Genomic DNA, 15,927 nt, shown 5'->3' with positions numbered 1-15,927 from the left:
GTAACGTGCGTAGGACTGGAGCCGTAGCTATTTAAGCCACATCAGAAGGAAGAGTTAGCGCGAGAGAGGGGGGCCAAACCCACCACACGTGCAGCTGGATCTAATCATGCACGTTAGGGGGGCGGGTGTCTGTGTTACTCCCTGAGTAAGTGATTGCGGCCCTAAAGGCCTTCTTTGCACCGACTTCGACCAGGCACTAAGGAGCAATAAATAATTTGGGGAAGGGGGGGGGGAGATGCATAAATAAATAAAGAGGGAAAGGTGGGGGAAAGCAGTGACATCCGGGTGCTGCTGGAGGCCTTTGAGCGCGCATGCTCCTCGTTACTCGCTCTGGCTTTGCCACCACCAGCAGTTTAAGGAGGCAACAGCGGCAGCTGCCACAGTGGTGGCGTGTGGAGGGCGGGTGGGGGAGGGAGGAGGAGAAGGAAGGCGGCGACAGCAGCAGCAGCAGCGTCGTTGCCGCCGCTGTTTTCTCACGGCGGGGGCTGAATTTCCGTGTTTGTCGAGCGAGGAGGGGAATCGAGGCTGGGAAAGGGAGGAGGAGGTAGCGGAAGCCCGGCGCAGCCTTTGCGAGAGGATGGTTGTGGGGGCGTGTGACAGCCGGCGGCACAGCCGCCGCCACCACCACTGCGAAGCGCCTCAGGTGACGCTCCCGGGGCAGGAGTCGCACTGAGGGGAGGCCGGCGTCCGGGGCGGGCGGAGTTGCAGCGGCGTCTGGGGCGCAGAGAGAGAGAAGGGGAGGGAGGCGGCGGAGGAGCGGGGGGCACATGGCGGGATGACAGCGGCTGCTGTAGTTGCTCCCACTATGCGCGACTGGCAGGAGGGGAAAGGGGTGGGAAGCTGAGGCTGCTGCCGCCGCCGCTGTCACTTCTTGGTGGCTCGCAGCCGCACGAGCGCGGGGGGAGAAGGCGGCAGAGAGAGAAGCAGCGAGGCAGACGCGCGCTCGGCTCGCTCGCTTGACAGGCGCGCAGTAGCGAGGGGGGTGTGCGTGTCGTGTCGTGTGTGCGTGGGGAAGGGACGGGCCTGAAGCCAGTGGCGGAGAGAGGGCCCAGGATTAGGGCTTGGGCGGCGAGGCGCAGCGAGGCAGGGAACGGCGAAGCCTGCAAGAGGCTGCCTGGGAGAGGCCTTCCAGGAGGAGCCTTGGAGGGAGAAGCGAGGCGGGAGGCGCTCCGAGTATTCCCGGCAGAAGGAGGGTGGGGGAAGCCGCCGCCGCCGCTGTCTCCCGGCTTTCGCTTGCCTGAGAGAGAGAGAGAGTGTGTGTGTGTATGTGTGTCTTCCGTGCGCGTCTGGAGGAGGAAGCGCTGCTGCTGCTGCTGCGTTAACCTCGCGCTATATTTATTTACTCCGTGCTCCTTCCTTCCTGTCGGGCTCTTCCTCTTCCTCGGCCAGGTCCACTCCCTTTCCCTACCTGGCGAGGGGGTCTGTGCTCTGCCCCCTCCGCCTCTGCGTCTGGCTCTCGGTCCCCTCCATGCACATCATGGTGGTGGGGATGGTTGGATGAAGGGGAAGGTGGGGAGAGAGCAGGGTAGAAATAGGCGTTTCTGTTTCGGTGCCCCCCCCCCGCTTCGACCCCGTCGGGACCAGCCGTCCTGCCCTCCCGCCTGCCTGCCTGCCTCTTCCCTTCCTCGGCTCGCCTCTGCTGTGCTTTGCCTGAGGTGCGTGTGATAAGGCGGGAGCAGGAGCCACGGCAAGAGGCGGGTGGCGAGGGGGAGGAGGGAGAGGAGGAGGGAGAAGAATAGGGTGCGCCGCCGGAGAGACCATGAGGAAATTTAACATCAGGAAGGTGCTGGACGGCCTGACGGCGGGCTCGTCGTCCTCCTCCTCGGCTGCCGCCTCCTCGCAGCAGCCGCCGCCTGCAACCCGGGAGAACGACATCCAGGAGACCCTACAGTCCGAGCACTTCCAGCTCTGCAAGGTGAATGCTGCAGCCGTTAACAGCCGGTTGGAAAGGAAAAGGGGGGGGGGAGGTGGAGGACGATGATGTAGCCATGATGGGCTCTGCAGCCTCTGGACTTTGATGCTTCCAGTTCCAAAGCTGTCGATTTGCATCTATCTTCCCCCTCTTCTTCTTTTTTGATACAAAAATTATGGTGGTGGGGGAGGCGACGCCGATGACGCCAATGCTATGATGGACTCTAGGCTTTTATTTAGCAGCATCTTTTCCCCTAGAACCACAATTCACCCGCTTGCGTTTCAGGCTACAGTATTCCTAAAATGCACTCGCGGATCTTGAGATGCCTCTCTCTGGAGGAGAAACATCTAATGGGCTCATCAGTGTTGTGTTCATCAGTGTTATAAAAAAGGGGGGTGGATAACGGGACCTGGCACCGAATTCTCCCCATCATTCCATGCATAGACATTTTAACAAGCTTCAGCGCAATCAGTTCATTATAGAGGAATAGTCTTTTAAATTTTTTAGAATGGAGTGCTTGGTTGGATGAATTAGTAACATTTCTATCCAGACACAGCACAGTATATGCAGTTGAGGTCTAAATTCCAAAAGGATGATGCAGCAGTTTAATTCACCAGCTGTGCCAAATTGAAATAAGAAATGATGTGGACGTTATGCTCATCTCTACCTTTGCAACACCTGTGGCCGAAGCCGCTGTAGTTTGACTTGTTTGTGTATTGAACACTTTCTCTTAAAAAACAACAACAAGGGGGGGTTGATCCTAAAGATTAAAACACTTTTAGTGTTACCTGCGTTGTACTCCCCCCCCTTTCCCCTGCAACTTCCCACCAGCTAGCCTAATTTGATGATTCAGGTGTGACACATGTATTTCACTTAAGTATACTTTTATTTGCAGATTTCCCCCTACATTTTAGTGCCACAAAAAGCTGAACTGAGATGCACATTTATTTTTGTAATTATAAGGCATGTGGGACATGCACTTGAGACGGAATGTGATAGAAAGTATTTTTTCCACCTTAATTTATTTGGCTCAGATATTGCAAAGAAGGGGACTGCTATTGCAATTTCTAGTTGCGGGTGTCTGTGTGGGTAAGAGTTTTTTGAAAGCTACCCTGGGCTGGCAAGCTTATGTCATTCAGGGCCTGCTTCAGAGAAATAGCGATGGCTCTCTGAAGAGCCATTTTAATAATTAGTGGTCATTTAATTTACAGAACTGGCTGCATCATCACATTTCCAAGGGACTCTTGATTCTAATTCAGATGTCTTAACCACAGCTATTTATGGAAAGAATTGCAGATTAGGCTAGGAATACAATAAAGGTGAGAGGTGAATGGGTAGATTGTTTTGTTTAAATATACATGAGTAGGGATAGAATTAAGGTTTCATTTTAGCATATCCATGTTCAGTGAGGTTTGAATTAATTATTTACCCTTTTTTAGATAATTCTGCTCTTTCATATACTTGTGGTTACTTTAATTAAGTGAAAGTAAAATGACATTGCTTCTTTCTCATTTGTTCTTTGTTTTATTTTTCTTCTACTGCCCGTTGCACCATTGCTTCACCACTCTGACATGACAGACTGTACGCCATGGTTTCCCCTATCAGCCTTCGGCCTTGGCTTTTGATCCTGTTCAGAAGATACTTGCCATCGGGACTCAGACTGGCGCTTTAAGGCTGTATCCTTTTATTGTATTTCTTAAAAGAAACTTACTAAGAAGATTGCCATTGCCTACTGTGCTGTGCTGGAGTTAGTGTCTCAATTCACTCTGCAAGTCAGGTATGCATTTGAGTGGGGGAGGGGAGAAGCTGCTGTTCCTTTGCATTTACTTCTGTTTATCTGATGTGCGTGTACTAGCAGTGGAACCAGTACTTTTATTTTCCTGGGAAACCATCCTGATTATTTTTGCAGTATCCCAGCTAACGGCCTGTCTAGTTTATTTAGCAGTGCTTAATGCAGATAAGTTAGTTTTTATCTTGTAAACCGGAAATATGACCCTTATGTCTATCACTCCCTTCTATTGCTGTAAGCGTTCCTTGCTTTAAAGCTTAAAGCAACAGATAATGTTTTCAGTGTAGAATATAAGGATTCTGTATAGCAATCATTATTTTACAAATTGTAACTGGAAATGAATTTGAAATGGGGCGGGGGGGGATAACACTATGTATTTGGCTACACGGATAAATCACTTCAAGGTGTTCCTTTACAAGTAAGACACAATTTTACTGTAAATGAAAAAATTGTTTTGTGTTGATGTGTGTCCTTAAAATCAAAATGAACAAATATTAAGCCCAGATCTTTCATAGCTGAATTTGAGAAAATAGAAATGATTCAGAAAATCATTGAATAATTGCATATGCAATATGGCACAGGTAACCATTGTGATGATCTCCAGCTCCCTCATCCCTGGGCATTGGTCATGGTGACTGGGGATGATTGGAGCTGCATCCAACAACTTCTGGACAGCAGCACAGTGGCTCTCCTTGCATATGATAGGCATAGGCAAACGCCGGCCCTCCAGATGTTCGGGACTACAATTCCCATCATCCCTGACCACTGGTCCTGTTAGTTAGGGATGATGGGAATTGTAGTCCCAAACATCTGGAGGGCCGGAGTTTGCCTATGCCTGCACTATGACTTCGCTACTAGTTTTGATGAAATGCACATTTTTTAAGGGAAAGCTTTAATGAATAATAACGGTAGTAACCCATATTCAATGCATAGCAGCATAGCATACCCTCTTATGGAACAATTTTGAGTGGCAGGGATGCTAGCTGGATTAGATATGAGTTTAGTAGAAAAGAGTTGTTAATATGGTGGTGGTTGATCAGTAGAACTTTTCACTATGGTATAAATAGGGGTTGGAGTAAATTTTTAAAAATAGTAAATAGTGAGTAACAATCTGCAACAGCATGTCCAGTGATAAAAGCTGCAATATTGTGCACCCTTAAATGAGAGTAAGTGGTATTAAGAAAAGAAATATTTTATTTTTATAAAGCCAGCAAACGTATGAAAGAATTCCATTAAGGTCACTCAGTGTATATTCAACATGCAGTATGCTTTGATGGTCAGAGGTAGAAATAAAGGAATGGGGCACTATATTCCCCTTGGGTGTTGTTGGAGGTCTGGTGGCCTTACGTGACCTCACTTCAGCCACTGTCCTGAGTTGTGCTTGGGCAGGAAGGCTTCTGGAGCCACAGGCTGAGGTTGAATAAATGAGATTTGTTGGTCTATTCCTGGCATATTGGCCATAGCAAAGGAATTTTCAGGTTGTGCACTCAAAAGTGATGATAGTTTCATGATTTGATTGCTTGGAATGACTATAAAGGGTTGTAGTTTCTGAAGTAGGAACGGTTAGCTTGTGGCCTTCCAGATGTTATTGAACTACAGCTCCAATTGGTCCTAGCCAGTATAGCCACTTATTAAGAATTATGGAAGACATAGTTCAGCAACATATTGAGAGCTACAGGGTGGTCATTCCTGTCCTAAAGACACATGCAGTGCTAGGGCAGGTGTGTGCCACACGTCCTTTTCTTACAAAATTCTGCCGGAAAGACAAGCTTTTACTAGCCACAAAATTTACTTCTGAGTAAGCTTTGATAGAATCTGTCTGCCCATCTAATAGAAGGAATAGTTTTTAAAAAGTGGGTGTTTTTTGTCTTTGTTTGCACTGCTTATTTTGTTTTTAGTTACAAATTTAGATGCACAGTGTTGAATCTTCATATGGCTTTTTACATCTTAAAAAACATTTACATTTCACAATGTGAAGCAGTTTCTTTCTGAATTTTAGCAGTAGCTTCTTTTCCTTAGCTGAAAGAGTAGTTGTTGCCAGAGTCAGCAAGGTGTGGCTGTTGTTTATTTTTTAATTGCTGATTTTCAAGGGTGAACACCAGGTTCCATGTATTGACCCACCCAGATTGAGAATGGATCAATGTGTGGAGGCTGATACTCAGTATGGGGTGAGACAAACAGGAAGTAAGCTCTTTAAGGCATATCCTTCCTCTGGCACTGCTTCCCGTAGAAGGGATTCCTGTTACTTAATTTGGAATGTTACAAAAAAGTGAATGAAGACTCAAATCAGTTTGATAGTTGGGAGTGAGTTGCTACAGATCACTCCTTAGAGGAGAAAACAGGACAGAACAGTAGACTTAGTAAAAGCTCCACCACTGTGTCTTTTACCCAGACTTGGTCTTCAAATACCGTTCATGACAATACCATGTAGCACTGGATGAAACCACAAGGACTCATGGTCGAACTGACTGTCAACAACAATGGACATAGGCCGCTTTTAGCAATTTGCAGCTATGATCAGTCTGTCCATTGGGACTGTGCTGGTGAGCATTATATTTTATCTATAACATATTATATGCTTTTGCCGTCACATTTGTTGAAAAAAGTTTTGGATTATGGAGAGAGTGCCCTAGCATACTTTTCAAATCACCCTAAACAACTGATGAAACATATAAGCACAGCTTGATATTGTCCTCTGGATTATTGCCCTCTTCATTGCCCTCTTATTTATTTGTTTACCTCCCCATCTTCGTAATGCAAAGGAACATGTGTGTATAGCAGGCCTTGAAAGTCTAGGACAGGGGTAAGCAACCTAAGGCCCGGGGGCCGGATGTGGCCCAATCACCTCATTCCGGTCCGCAGATTGTCCCAGAATCAAGGTGTTTTTACATGAGTAGAATATGTTCTTTTATTTAAAATGCATCTTGGGGTTATTTGTAGGGCCTGCATGGTTTTTTTTATATGAGTAGAATGTGTGCTTTTATTAAAAATGCATCTCTGGGTTATTTTTGGGGCATAGGAATTTGTTCATATGTATTTTTCAAAATATAGTCCGGTCCACCACATGGTCTGAGGGATGGTGGATCGGCCCACAGCTGAAAGAGGTTGCTGACCCCTGGTCCAGGGAAATGTCTTGGAGCTAGGGAAGAGAAATTGTATTCATCTTACATTAACCTAAAGGGGGGCTATCAGCACCTTCCCAGTCTTCAGATTCCTAGTGCAAATGTTTTCACAACCATCTATCCAGCCACTGTTGTAGTAAGTAGCCTGTAGTCCCAGAACTGTCACTTCACAAATAATGACTTTCTTGAAAGTGTCGCTTCATTTCATAAAACAACTTCATTTGCGAACACTAACAGTTGCAAATAAAATGAAAATTTTTGTTTTAACAACTACGTTAAAGGAAGTAAACGCCCTGCCAACTTTTAACTTTAATATTTCCTTAGAGTTTGTAGCAAAAAACCTACTCCCCTCCCCATATTAACCTCTTCCTCTTTACCTTCTGGCACAATGGACTCAACTGACTTTACCTCCTTTTAAAATTTCAATAGGTATAACAGATTAACAAATCTTACAAGCTGCTTTTGTTTCTTTCAGATGCTTTGCTTGCATATATATGACAAAGTGGTATCAAATCTTAATTGCTTTTCTAAAAATGTCTTTGCATTATTGAGTACATAAACCATATTTAGCATCAAATGTAAGCATTTTGTACTTTGATCTAAAATCAATTTGAAAAAATTTGTCAGTTCACAGCACAAGTAAAATGTACAATTAGCCTTTCCCATTTATTGTTTTCCCTTATGAGAGTAAGTTTATTCCAGTCACTTCTAAGAGTAATGTGCCCCTTAGCTTGTCTTCTTTCGGTGTGGCAACCACCAATTTCCCACATTTATAGTGCTTGTATGTTTTACACTTCTGAGTCACCATCAGCCTTCATCACCTGACTTCCCTTTTATAATCCAGAAATTCTATTTTGTATGAGGATATTTATTATGTCTAGGTGGCAATATCCATTGATATAATCATAATCTTTGTCATCCGTTCAGGCACTGACTAATTGCTAGAAACCTTTGCACCTATAAACAAAGGTTATTTGAGATCTCCCTGTGAGATCTTCCTATCCAGTATCTTGCAGCACTGAAAACCTCATAAACAGTGGATCTCTGCAATTTGAAGATTATATATAAAGCAGTATGTCCAGAGTATCTCTTTTTAGCTATCTGTTTTACTAGCTTGGTGATTTTTCAACACCACAAGTGGTTTGTGTTACCATCTTCTTTGAATTTCAGTGTCTTCTGCAAATGAATAGTGTGACGAGGGCTTTTTTTTTCAGCTGGAACTCACTGGAACTCAGTTCCGGCACCTCTCAGGTGGGCGCACAAGTAGGTGTTAATGGTGATTTCTGGCACCTCTTTGAGCTGTTCTGCTCCTCCTTACTAGAAGGCAGGGGCAGCAAACCACAATCCTTGGTGTGGTGTTATATCCAAACTGGAAGTTGTGATTTCTTTTGCACCAAACATAGCATTATCTGTAGCTAAGGTTTGTTCTTTGCTTACTGATTCTGGTTTCTTTGGACTGAAACTACTCACAACCTCCAATTTTGAAATAATGCTAATCCATGAATCAGTCACAGGTTTTGTGTAAGTTATCTGCTAATAGATAGGTAATCTAGGTTGTCATTAGGGACACAAAATTTCTGAAAAAATTGAAACCATAGAAAAAACTACGCCCTCCAAATAAAACAACATTTTGAGGAAAAATGAGATGTAGGCAATACTTAAATCATAGAGTTGGAAGAGACCACAAGGGCCATCGAGTCCAACCCCCTGCCAAGCAGGAAACACCATCAGAGCACTCCTGACATATGGTTGTCAAGCCTCTGCTTAAAGACCTCCAAAGTAGGAGACTCCACCACACTCCTTGGCAGCAAATTCCACTGTCGAACAGCTCTTACTGTCAGGAAGTTCTTCCTAATGTTTAGGTGGAATCTTCTTTCTTGTAGTTTGGATCCATTGCTCCGTGTCCGCTTCTCTGGAGCAGCAGAAAACAACCTTTCTCCCTCCTCTATGTGACATCCTTTCATATATTTGAACATGGCTATCATATCACCCCTTAACTTCCTCTTCTCCAGGCTAAACATGCCCAGCTTCCTTAGCCGTTCCTCATAAGGCATCGTTTCCAGGCCTTTGACCATTTTGGTTGCCCTCCTAGCTCTGATAACAGCCATCTAAATAACAGCCATCAGATTATTCTACCGCTTTAAGAGCCTATAGCACATCAATTATAATTTAGTTAATAGATATAATTGTACTATTTGGTATATTTTTAAAATGTATAAGTCCTGTGCATATTTCCTCATAAATAAACCCCTGGTTTAATAGACCTTATCCAATGTAAGCCTATGTATGACTAGTACCTCAAAAGTAGAAATGTCTTAGTTTGTACTAACAAAATTGAGAATATACCCAATACTCAAGAGTAAGTGAGTGAGCTGCAAATAGTAGCATGCTATCCAAGTACATGTTTCCTAGTTTTGTCATTTGATAGATGGGGGAGAAAAACTAGGAATGCTAATTTTGTAGTAAACGAAAGACAAAGTGCCTTCTTATAAAAAGACCTTTAGGTCAGAGGAAGCTAATGAGGTATTGCTGGACTACAATTCCCATCACCCCTGACCATTAGGTGCCTGCCCTTTGTTAGGGGTCTGAAAACAAAGCCTTATGAGGAAAAGTTGAAGGAATTGGATATGTTTAGTCTGGTAAAGAAGAGACTGAGAGAAAAATGCAACCCCATCCAGGGTTGTCTCCTAGATTTGGGAACTACTCACCCACAAACCCTGTCTTCCCATGATTCAGTTTATTGGCCCTCATCCAGTCCCCCACTGCATCCAGGCACCAGTCCAGGTCTTTCATACCCTCTCCTGATTTCAATGTAACTTGAGAAGCAAGATGGGTGTCATCAACATACTGATGACACCTTGCCCCCAAACTACCAATAGATTTATATAGCTGCTGAATAGCACTGGGGAGAAAATAGTGCCTGTGGGACCCCATAACATAGTGGCTATGGGGCCAAATAGCATGACTCTGCAATATCTATCCCATGGACTTGGTCCACCGTAGTCAGTGGTATCAAAAGCCACTGAGAGATAGAGTAGAAGAAGCAGGGTTGCACTCCCACTACCCTTATCCCAGTAACAATCATCCATGAGGATGACTGAGGCTGATTCAGTCCTGAATCTGGGTCTGAACATACTTTGAAATGGATGTAGGCATTTTTTTTCTCTAGGAACACCTTTAGTTGCTCTACCATGACACACTCCACCATCTAACCCAAAAATGGTGTAAACAACTCCAACAGTTGGATGCAAATGTTCTTTTGACCGTCCCTATTTAGTAGACAGCAAGCTATTTTTGTTCTGAATGCCCTTTAAATGTAAGCTTCAATAGTTTTCAGTATAACACCTGAAATGTGGGTACCGTATTCTGAAGACATCATCATCAGTTTTTTCACATGCAGGATTCTGCTTTGGTTCTTGAGAATAGGGTGATTTATGACACTTAACAGACCTGTAGCAAATTATTCATTTTAGTTTGTAGAACGTAGCCATATGTTTTACATAAAAAGGTGTTTTATTTATAAATTGAAACACCTGTTTGGTTTGTTCTGGCATTTTCTTTTTGTTATTGCAAGGGTAAAGCAGACCCATACTCTGTCTTGTGGTTAAAGTCATTGCAGAATGTGCAACCTCCTTCTGGCACCACTCTGTTCAGTTATACAGGAGTATCCCTACATTTCTTCTGCTTGGTGCTATTTTATGGTGCTATCACTATGCAATGTTCTAACTTCAGTCTTACTCGAATCTGAGCTTTGCTCTTCATGTTTAGTCTTCCTTTGGAAGAAACTTGGGAGCTCTTATATTTCCCAGTCCTTGTTGTGGTTAAACTTGAGTATGATGCCATTATAGGTATAAATATACACATCTGCAGGTCACCATGCAAGTAGTGCAATGCCAAGATGTTAGTGGACCATTTTCCATGGTTGAGGTTTAGCAGCTGCTTCAGAAGGATAATAGTGCTGGACTGCTTTCAATTCCACCCAGGTAGTTGACTGAGTTTTTATTGGTTTGGTGATCTTAATGTTTTAGAAGCTTCCTACTGGGACTGAAACCATATTTTAACCATTAGTTTGGGGAGTTTGGTTGTGGTATTTCTTTGATAATTAATATGTCCAGGAGATGTTTCTACACCTCATGTGTAATTGCTCATGTTATTCTAGTTTCCATGTGATGCAGTATTGTAATTCTGTGCCGCGTCACTCTCAGTTAACTTAGCGTATTTATCAAGCTTATTTAAAATCTCTTTGTTTATAGTGTAAAAGAAACTATAAGCATTTCCTCAAGCAAGTTAGTTTTATTTAAATTGCAATCTGTTTTCTGCAAACGTTTGTTAATAGTCTGTTCACAGCAGGCTTGTATTTCTAGCTTTCTAATTTCAGCAGTTTTCTGACCTTAGTCTAGTTTCTCCCTTGTCAAGGTTTTGGCACCAGAAGTGTCATAGCAGCTTTAGGTCTTAGAACTTTGGCTTCATAAATGATGACTCTGTATGCTGAGCTTTTTAAGTGTAACTTGAGGGTTCCACATTTTTGCTTGGCGTGTTTAGTGTGCCACTGACCCCTGGCAAGAGTGTCACACCCCTGTTGTCGTCCTCCCCCCCCCCAAAAAAATTAGGAATTGCATAAGTGGGTGTGTATTGTCTGGGCAACCACACCTGATCCCAGCCCAGCAAGCTTCCACCTTCCTTGTCCCTTATGTAGCCAATATGCCTGGAGTGCCTCAGCCACATAACAGTTAACAGCACAATCCTAACATTGCTTACTCAAAAGTAAGTCCTGTTGACTTCAGTGGGGCTTACTCCCCCCAGGTATGTGACACTAGGATTGCAGCCTAAATGGGAAAACCTTCAAATGTGCTTTCTGAATTGAATCCAGTCTGGGGAAGGGAGCAGGAGTTATCCATTTCCTTGTGTGGATGTGCAGGGAAGGGTCCTGGTGATCACATTTTTTTTTGGAATAGCTAATAAAGTGAGCCATTTTTTAAAAAACCCTTGTACAAGTTGATTTAGTTACTAAAATTGGGTTTTAATAACCATACTAATGGAAACATTTTCCTTAGTTGTACAGTGGTACCTCGAGTTACAGACACTTCAGGTTACTGACGCTTCAGGTTACAGACTCCACTAACCCAGAAATAGTACTTCGGGTTAAGAACTTTGCTTCAGGATGAGAACAGAAATCATGCTCTGGCGGCACAGTGACAGCAGGAGGCCCCATTAGCTAAAGTGGTGCTTCAGGTTAAGAACAGTTTCAGGTTAAGAACAGACCTTCAGAACGAATTAACTTCTTAACCCGAGGTACACTATACTTGCAATACTTTTTGTGAGTTTAAATTCATCTTCAGGTAACATGTCAATTCATCCTTGTATTTAGCTGTTTGCCTAATTGCCGTAGGAGGAGCACATCGGTCTATCCTTTTTTTACACTTTTAGACTGCAATCCAATGCACATTTACCACGAACTAAGTCCCATTAAACTCAGTGTGACTTACTTTTGAGTAGACAGGCATAGAATTCCACCGTTAGAAACCTTCATTTAATGCTATAAAACAATGATTTGCTACCTTTGGGGCATCTGTTCCATAGGGTGGTATTTATATTTGAACCAATTAGGCAAATGATCTAGAAAGTAACCTAATTGTAATTATACCTGGCTTACTTCAACTTGGTGGTGCAGTTTTACAGAACAATCAGATGGATAATGTGCCATAGTAATTTAGTATTTCTGCTTCTTTGCCATATGTAAATATAGCAAGGTTCTTATAACTACATTTATGTTTCATAGTTGAAGTTGTATCTGCCTTACCAATAAGTTCAAAAAAGTTGTTGATCAGACTTTTCCCTGTATGCCTGTGCTAATATTTTGGGGAAGGTTTAGTGGCATTTGTTACACTTAATGATGGACAAGGGCAATGGATTTACAAAAGCTTGTCAGCAAATTTACCTGGAAGTTAAAAGAGCGAGAGTTGTTGCAGACACTCTGGGCTTGTCATCAGCCAGGAGACCAGGGACTATTAGGAGGCAGCTTCCCCTGCCACCCAGGAGGGTGTCTCAAGGGAAGTACCAGCCTAGCTTACCCATTACCAGAGAAGGAGCAGCTGCAGGAAGCGTACTGTTCTCCCAAAGAGAGGACGTTCAGTTCCAACTGCTACTTGCACTGGGATTCAGGAGCAAAAGGCAGGCACACACTGGCCTCTGTTATTAGCTGAGTTGAGTGAGTGTTTGGCTTACAACAAGTTTCCATATTCTGCCTTTATTATCATTTGATAGACAGGTGATTTTTAAAAATAAAACGATTCATTTTTAGCCTGGCTGATCAACAAACCTGAGCTATATTTTCAAGAAGCTGTGCACAGATTTTGGAAAAATCCCAGATCGCCCTGGGTTGGGTCCATCTGGGGCTGTCAAAAGGGAGGTGAGTGGACAAGCACATTTTTAATTAGAGTTTTAAACCCTAATTAAATCAACTGTGAGGGGTGGAGAAGGGGGAGAGACAGACAGAAGCTCACCTCCTCCCTCACTGCTATCCAAGTTTAATTAGAATTTAAAACCCTAATAAATTAAATTAGGAATGTGCAAGGCCCCCAGTTCAGTTTAGGTCATCCTGAGGCCGATCCATGTTGCTGATGGGCTCTAGGTTGTGGCGGGGGGGGGGGAATGCACAGACCTGCTGCTTATATTTTCTGTTTGAACATTGCTCAGACAAAAAAAACAAAACATAACATAACTTGGTACTTGCCCCAAATGTAGAGGAAGAAAGAGAGTAATAGTAAAAATTAAGAGGATAATAGGAGTGGTGGCAGCAAGCTGCTTTGTCTTTACACTCCTTAATCTTTGAATCGTAAAACCGGTAATACGTGTATGTCTAGAATTGGAAAAATTGCAGAACACAGTGAGGAATAAGTCGTAAGAGGTTGTAGAGATTCCTTTAAGCTGACAACTGGATGTCAGCATTTACACAAAGATTCAGTTGTTTCTGAACCCTTATCCAGTTTATTTTGTAGTAGCCAGGATGTAAACAGATAATTTTAAACATCAGCAGATAACAATGAACACAAATTGACACAAGGTATTTGTCAGAGGATGTTCTAATCTCCAAACATGATATAAAACTGATATATTAACCTATCCTCGTTTCACAAATTGCAGGGTACACTATATGTTAGGCCTGTGCACTACTACTACTACTACTACTACTACTACTACTACTACTAAATACTGTATGGCTTTGCAGTTTGAATGTTGTGGGCAGGCAGCTCAGCTAAAATCAAGAAACCATAAAACATAGCCTATTATGAAGAGATGAAGCTACAAAATTTGAGACAGACAGCTACAAGGGTTTAGGGTTTTTTAAGAGAAGCTTTTTAAAGCTTGCAGTTTTTAAACAGGACTCCCTCCCTTCCTTAATATATGGAATTTAGTGTGTTCCTCTAGGGTTTTAGTCTAATGGAAAGTCCTTTCCCTTCAGATTTTAAAGAAAGGTTTAAAAACCAGTTATCCTTGACTTTCCATTGAAATATTTTATTATGTAAGTGGTTATGGGGTATTCACTGGTATTTATTGAATTTTATTGTACTAGGCATATGTAAACAGGCTGTTCTACTGTGATTTGAATGGTATGATTTAATGTTTGCTTTTTAATGGACTTGTACTATAATAATGTAGTGGGAAGCCTATTGTCTTGAAAATGGCTTAGAAATATCTGACATTTAAATTCTTTGTGTGGCTTTGTAACAGTGTTATAGTACTGTTTGGTGGACACTGTAAAGCCCTACCTGTATGTAAAAGCCCTCTGAGCAACTACTTTTTCAGGCAAAGAAAATGTTTGGGCCCTTCTTACTCTTTGTTTCAGAGCTCAGGAGCTCAGCTCACTACTGTGTCTTTATGTTAAGAGCACTAGGTTGTGATAATTTATTTCTATGTCCCATCCAAAATCACTGTGGTGAGAAGTTGAAGAGCAGCGTTGGCAAAGCTATTCCATTCAGGGAGGAGCAGCAGGATATAAATGCAACAAATTCCTGGTTGGAAACCACTGCTGTCAGTCAGATCTACACCCCCTGTCCCAACTCCCACCTTCTCCACTGGTGTTGTCTGGAGATGTATTTTTTAACCTGCAGGTGGTCAAAGCCCCTTTAAAATGGATCTGTATCCTTGGGACTGGCACTTTGCTCTTAGAAAGACTGGGCTACAAACTGGGATGTGTCTCATTCAAATCTCTACCATCAACTTTTTGAATGGCCTTAAGCTCTTAACTTCCACCAGCCCCCCAATAATCTTTACAGGAATATTGTGAGGATTAAAATAACAATATGTGAACTGCACTGAAAGCTCAAGTACTGCACAAATGCATTAATATCTGTTGTTAAAAAATTAATAGACTGCTATACATCCTGTACATTTTTATTATTACACACTGTTCTGAGTGAAGTGCTGGAACTGAACAATTGACCAAACATTTGTATTATACTTGAGCTTTGTTAAAGCTCATCAGTGTTTTCATAAGTATTTTGAGATATAATAATCAGCAAGATGCAGATGAAATATACCAAGTGTGAAGAGTATAAAATTAATATGTGTAAATAAGCAAGATTGAGCACATACTTGGAGGACAAGGTAGGGTCTGTCTAGTTGTTTGGTCCTAACGTTTAGTGTGAATACTATAGTATTAACTGATCATTGGTGCAACCAAAGGATGCAGTCCTAATCATATTTTATAGGAAGAAGGTCCTGTTAAACAAAATGGAACAAATCTGGGTTAATATACTTCGGAATATGCTGCAAAAACATGAAAATGCTATTTTTTCTTGTGATTGGATCGTAGGCGATACTGGTTCCTAGTAACTGTGCATCTGCAATTGTGCATTATAGTTTCAGTGACATGGTATCAGTGACTATTTTTATAAAAAGAACATACGTTGGCTGCAAGTTAATAGCAGCAGAAGTCGACAACTGGATTTTTACTGCATGATAAAGGCATGACTCTGCTAAATCATAAAGCTGCTTATGTAAAAGCAGTAATGATAATAGTGTGTTGCTCAGTGCTGAATGAATGCTTTCACACTGAATAATGTATTAATTTAACTTTCCTTTCTGCTTGAGTTGTAATCAGT

At 42.5% G+C, this 15,927-nt stretch overlaps 1 protein-coding gene across 6 annotated transcripts in view; it reads left to right on the top strand.

Annotated features, from left to right (window-relative positions):
- The first annotated feature begins 326 nt into the window (after nucleotides 1–326).
- STXBP5 (syntaxin binding protein 5) overlaps nucleotides 327–15,927 on the top strand; it is a 118,996-nt gene continuing 103,395 nt past the window's right edge. For all 6 annotated transcript variants that reach the window (XR_014217484.1, XM_082215217.1, XM_082215216.1 and 3 more), the window contains exons 1-2: nucleotides 327–1,915; nucleotides 3,491–3,588. Coding sequence is in view for 5 of the 6 variants with exons in the window: in XM_082215217.1 (XP_082071343.1) it covers nucleotides 1,760–1,915; nucleotides 3,491–3,588 (254 nt within the window). In the remaining variant the exon portion in view is untranslated. The remainder of the gene's footprint in view (nucleotides 1,916–3,490; nucleotides 3,589–15,927) is intronic.

This window comes from Podarcis vaucheri (genome assembly GCF_965113315.1).
Source record: "Podarcis vaucheri genome assembly, chromosome: 3".
Taxonomy (NCBI): domain Eukaryota; kingdom Metazoa; phylum Chordata; class Lepidosauria; order Squamata; family Lacertidae; genus Podarcis; species Podarcis vaucheri.
Note: the sequence above shows the minus strand (reverse complement) of the source record. Positions and strands in the feature narration are given on the sequence as shown.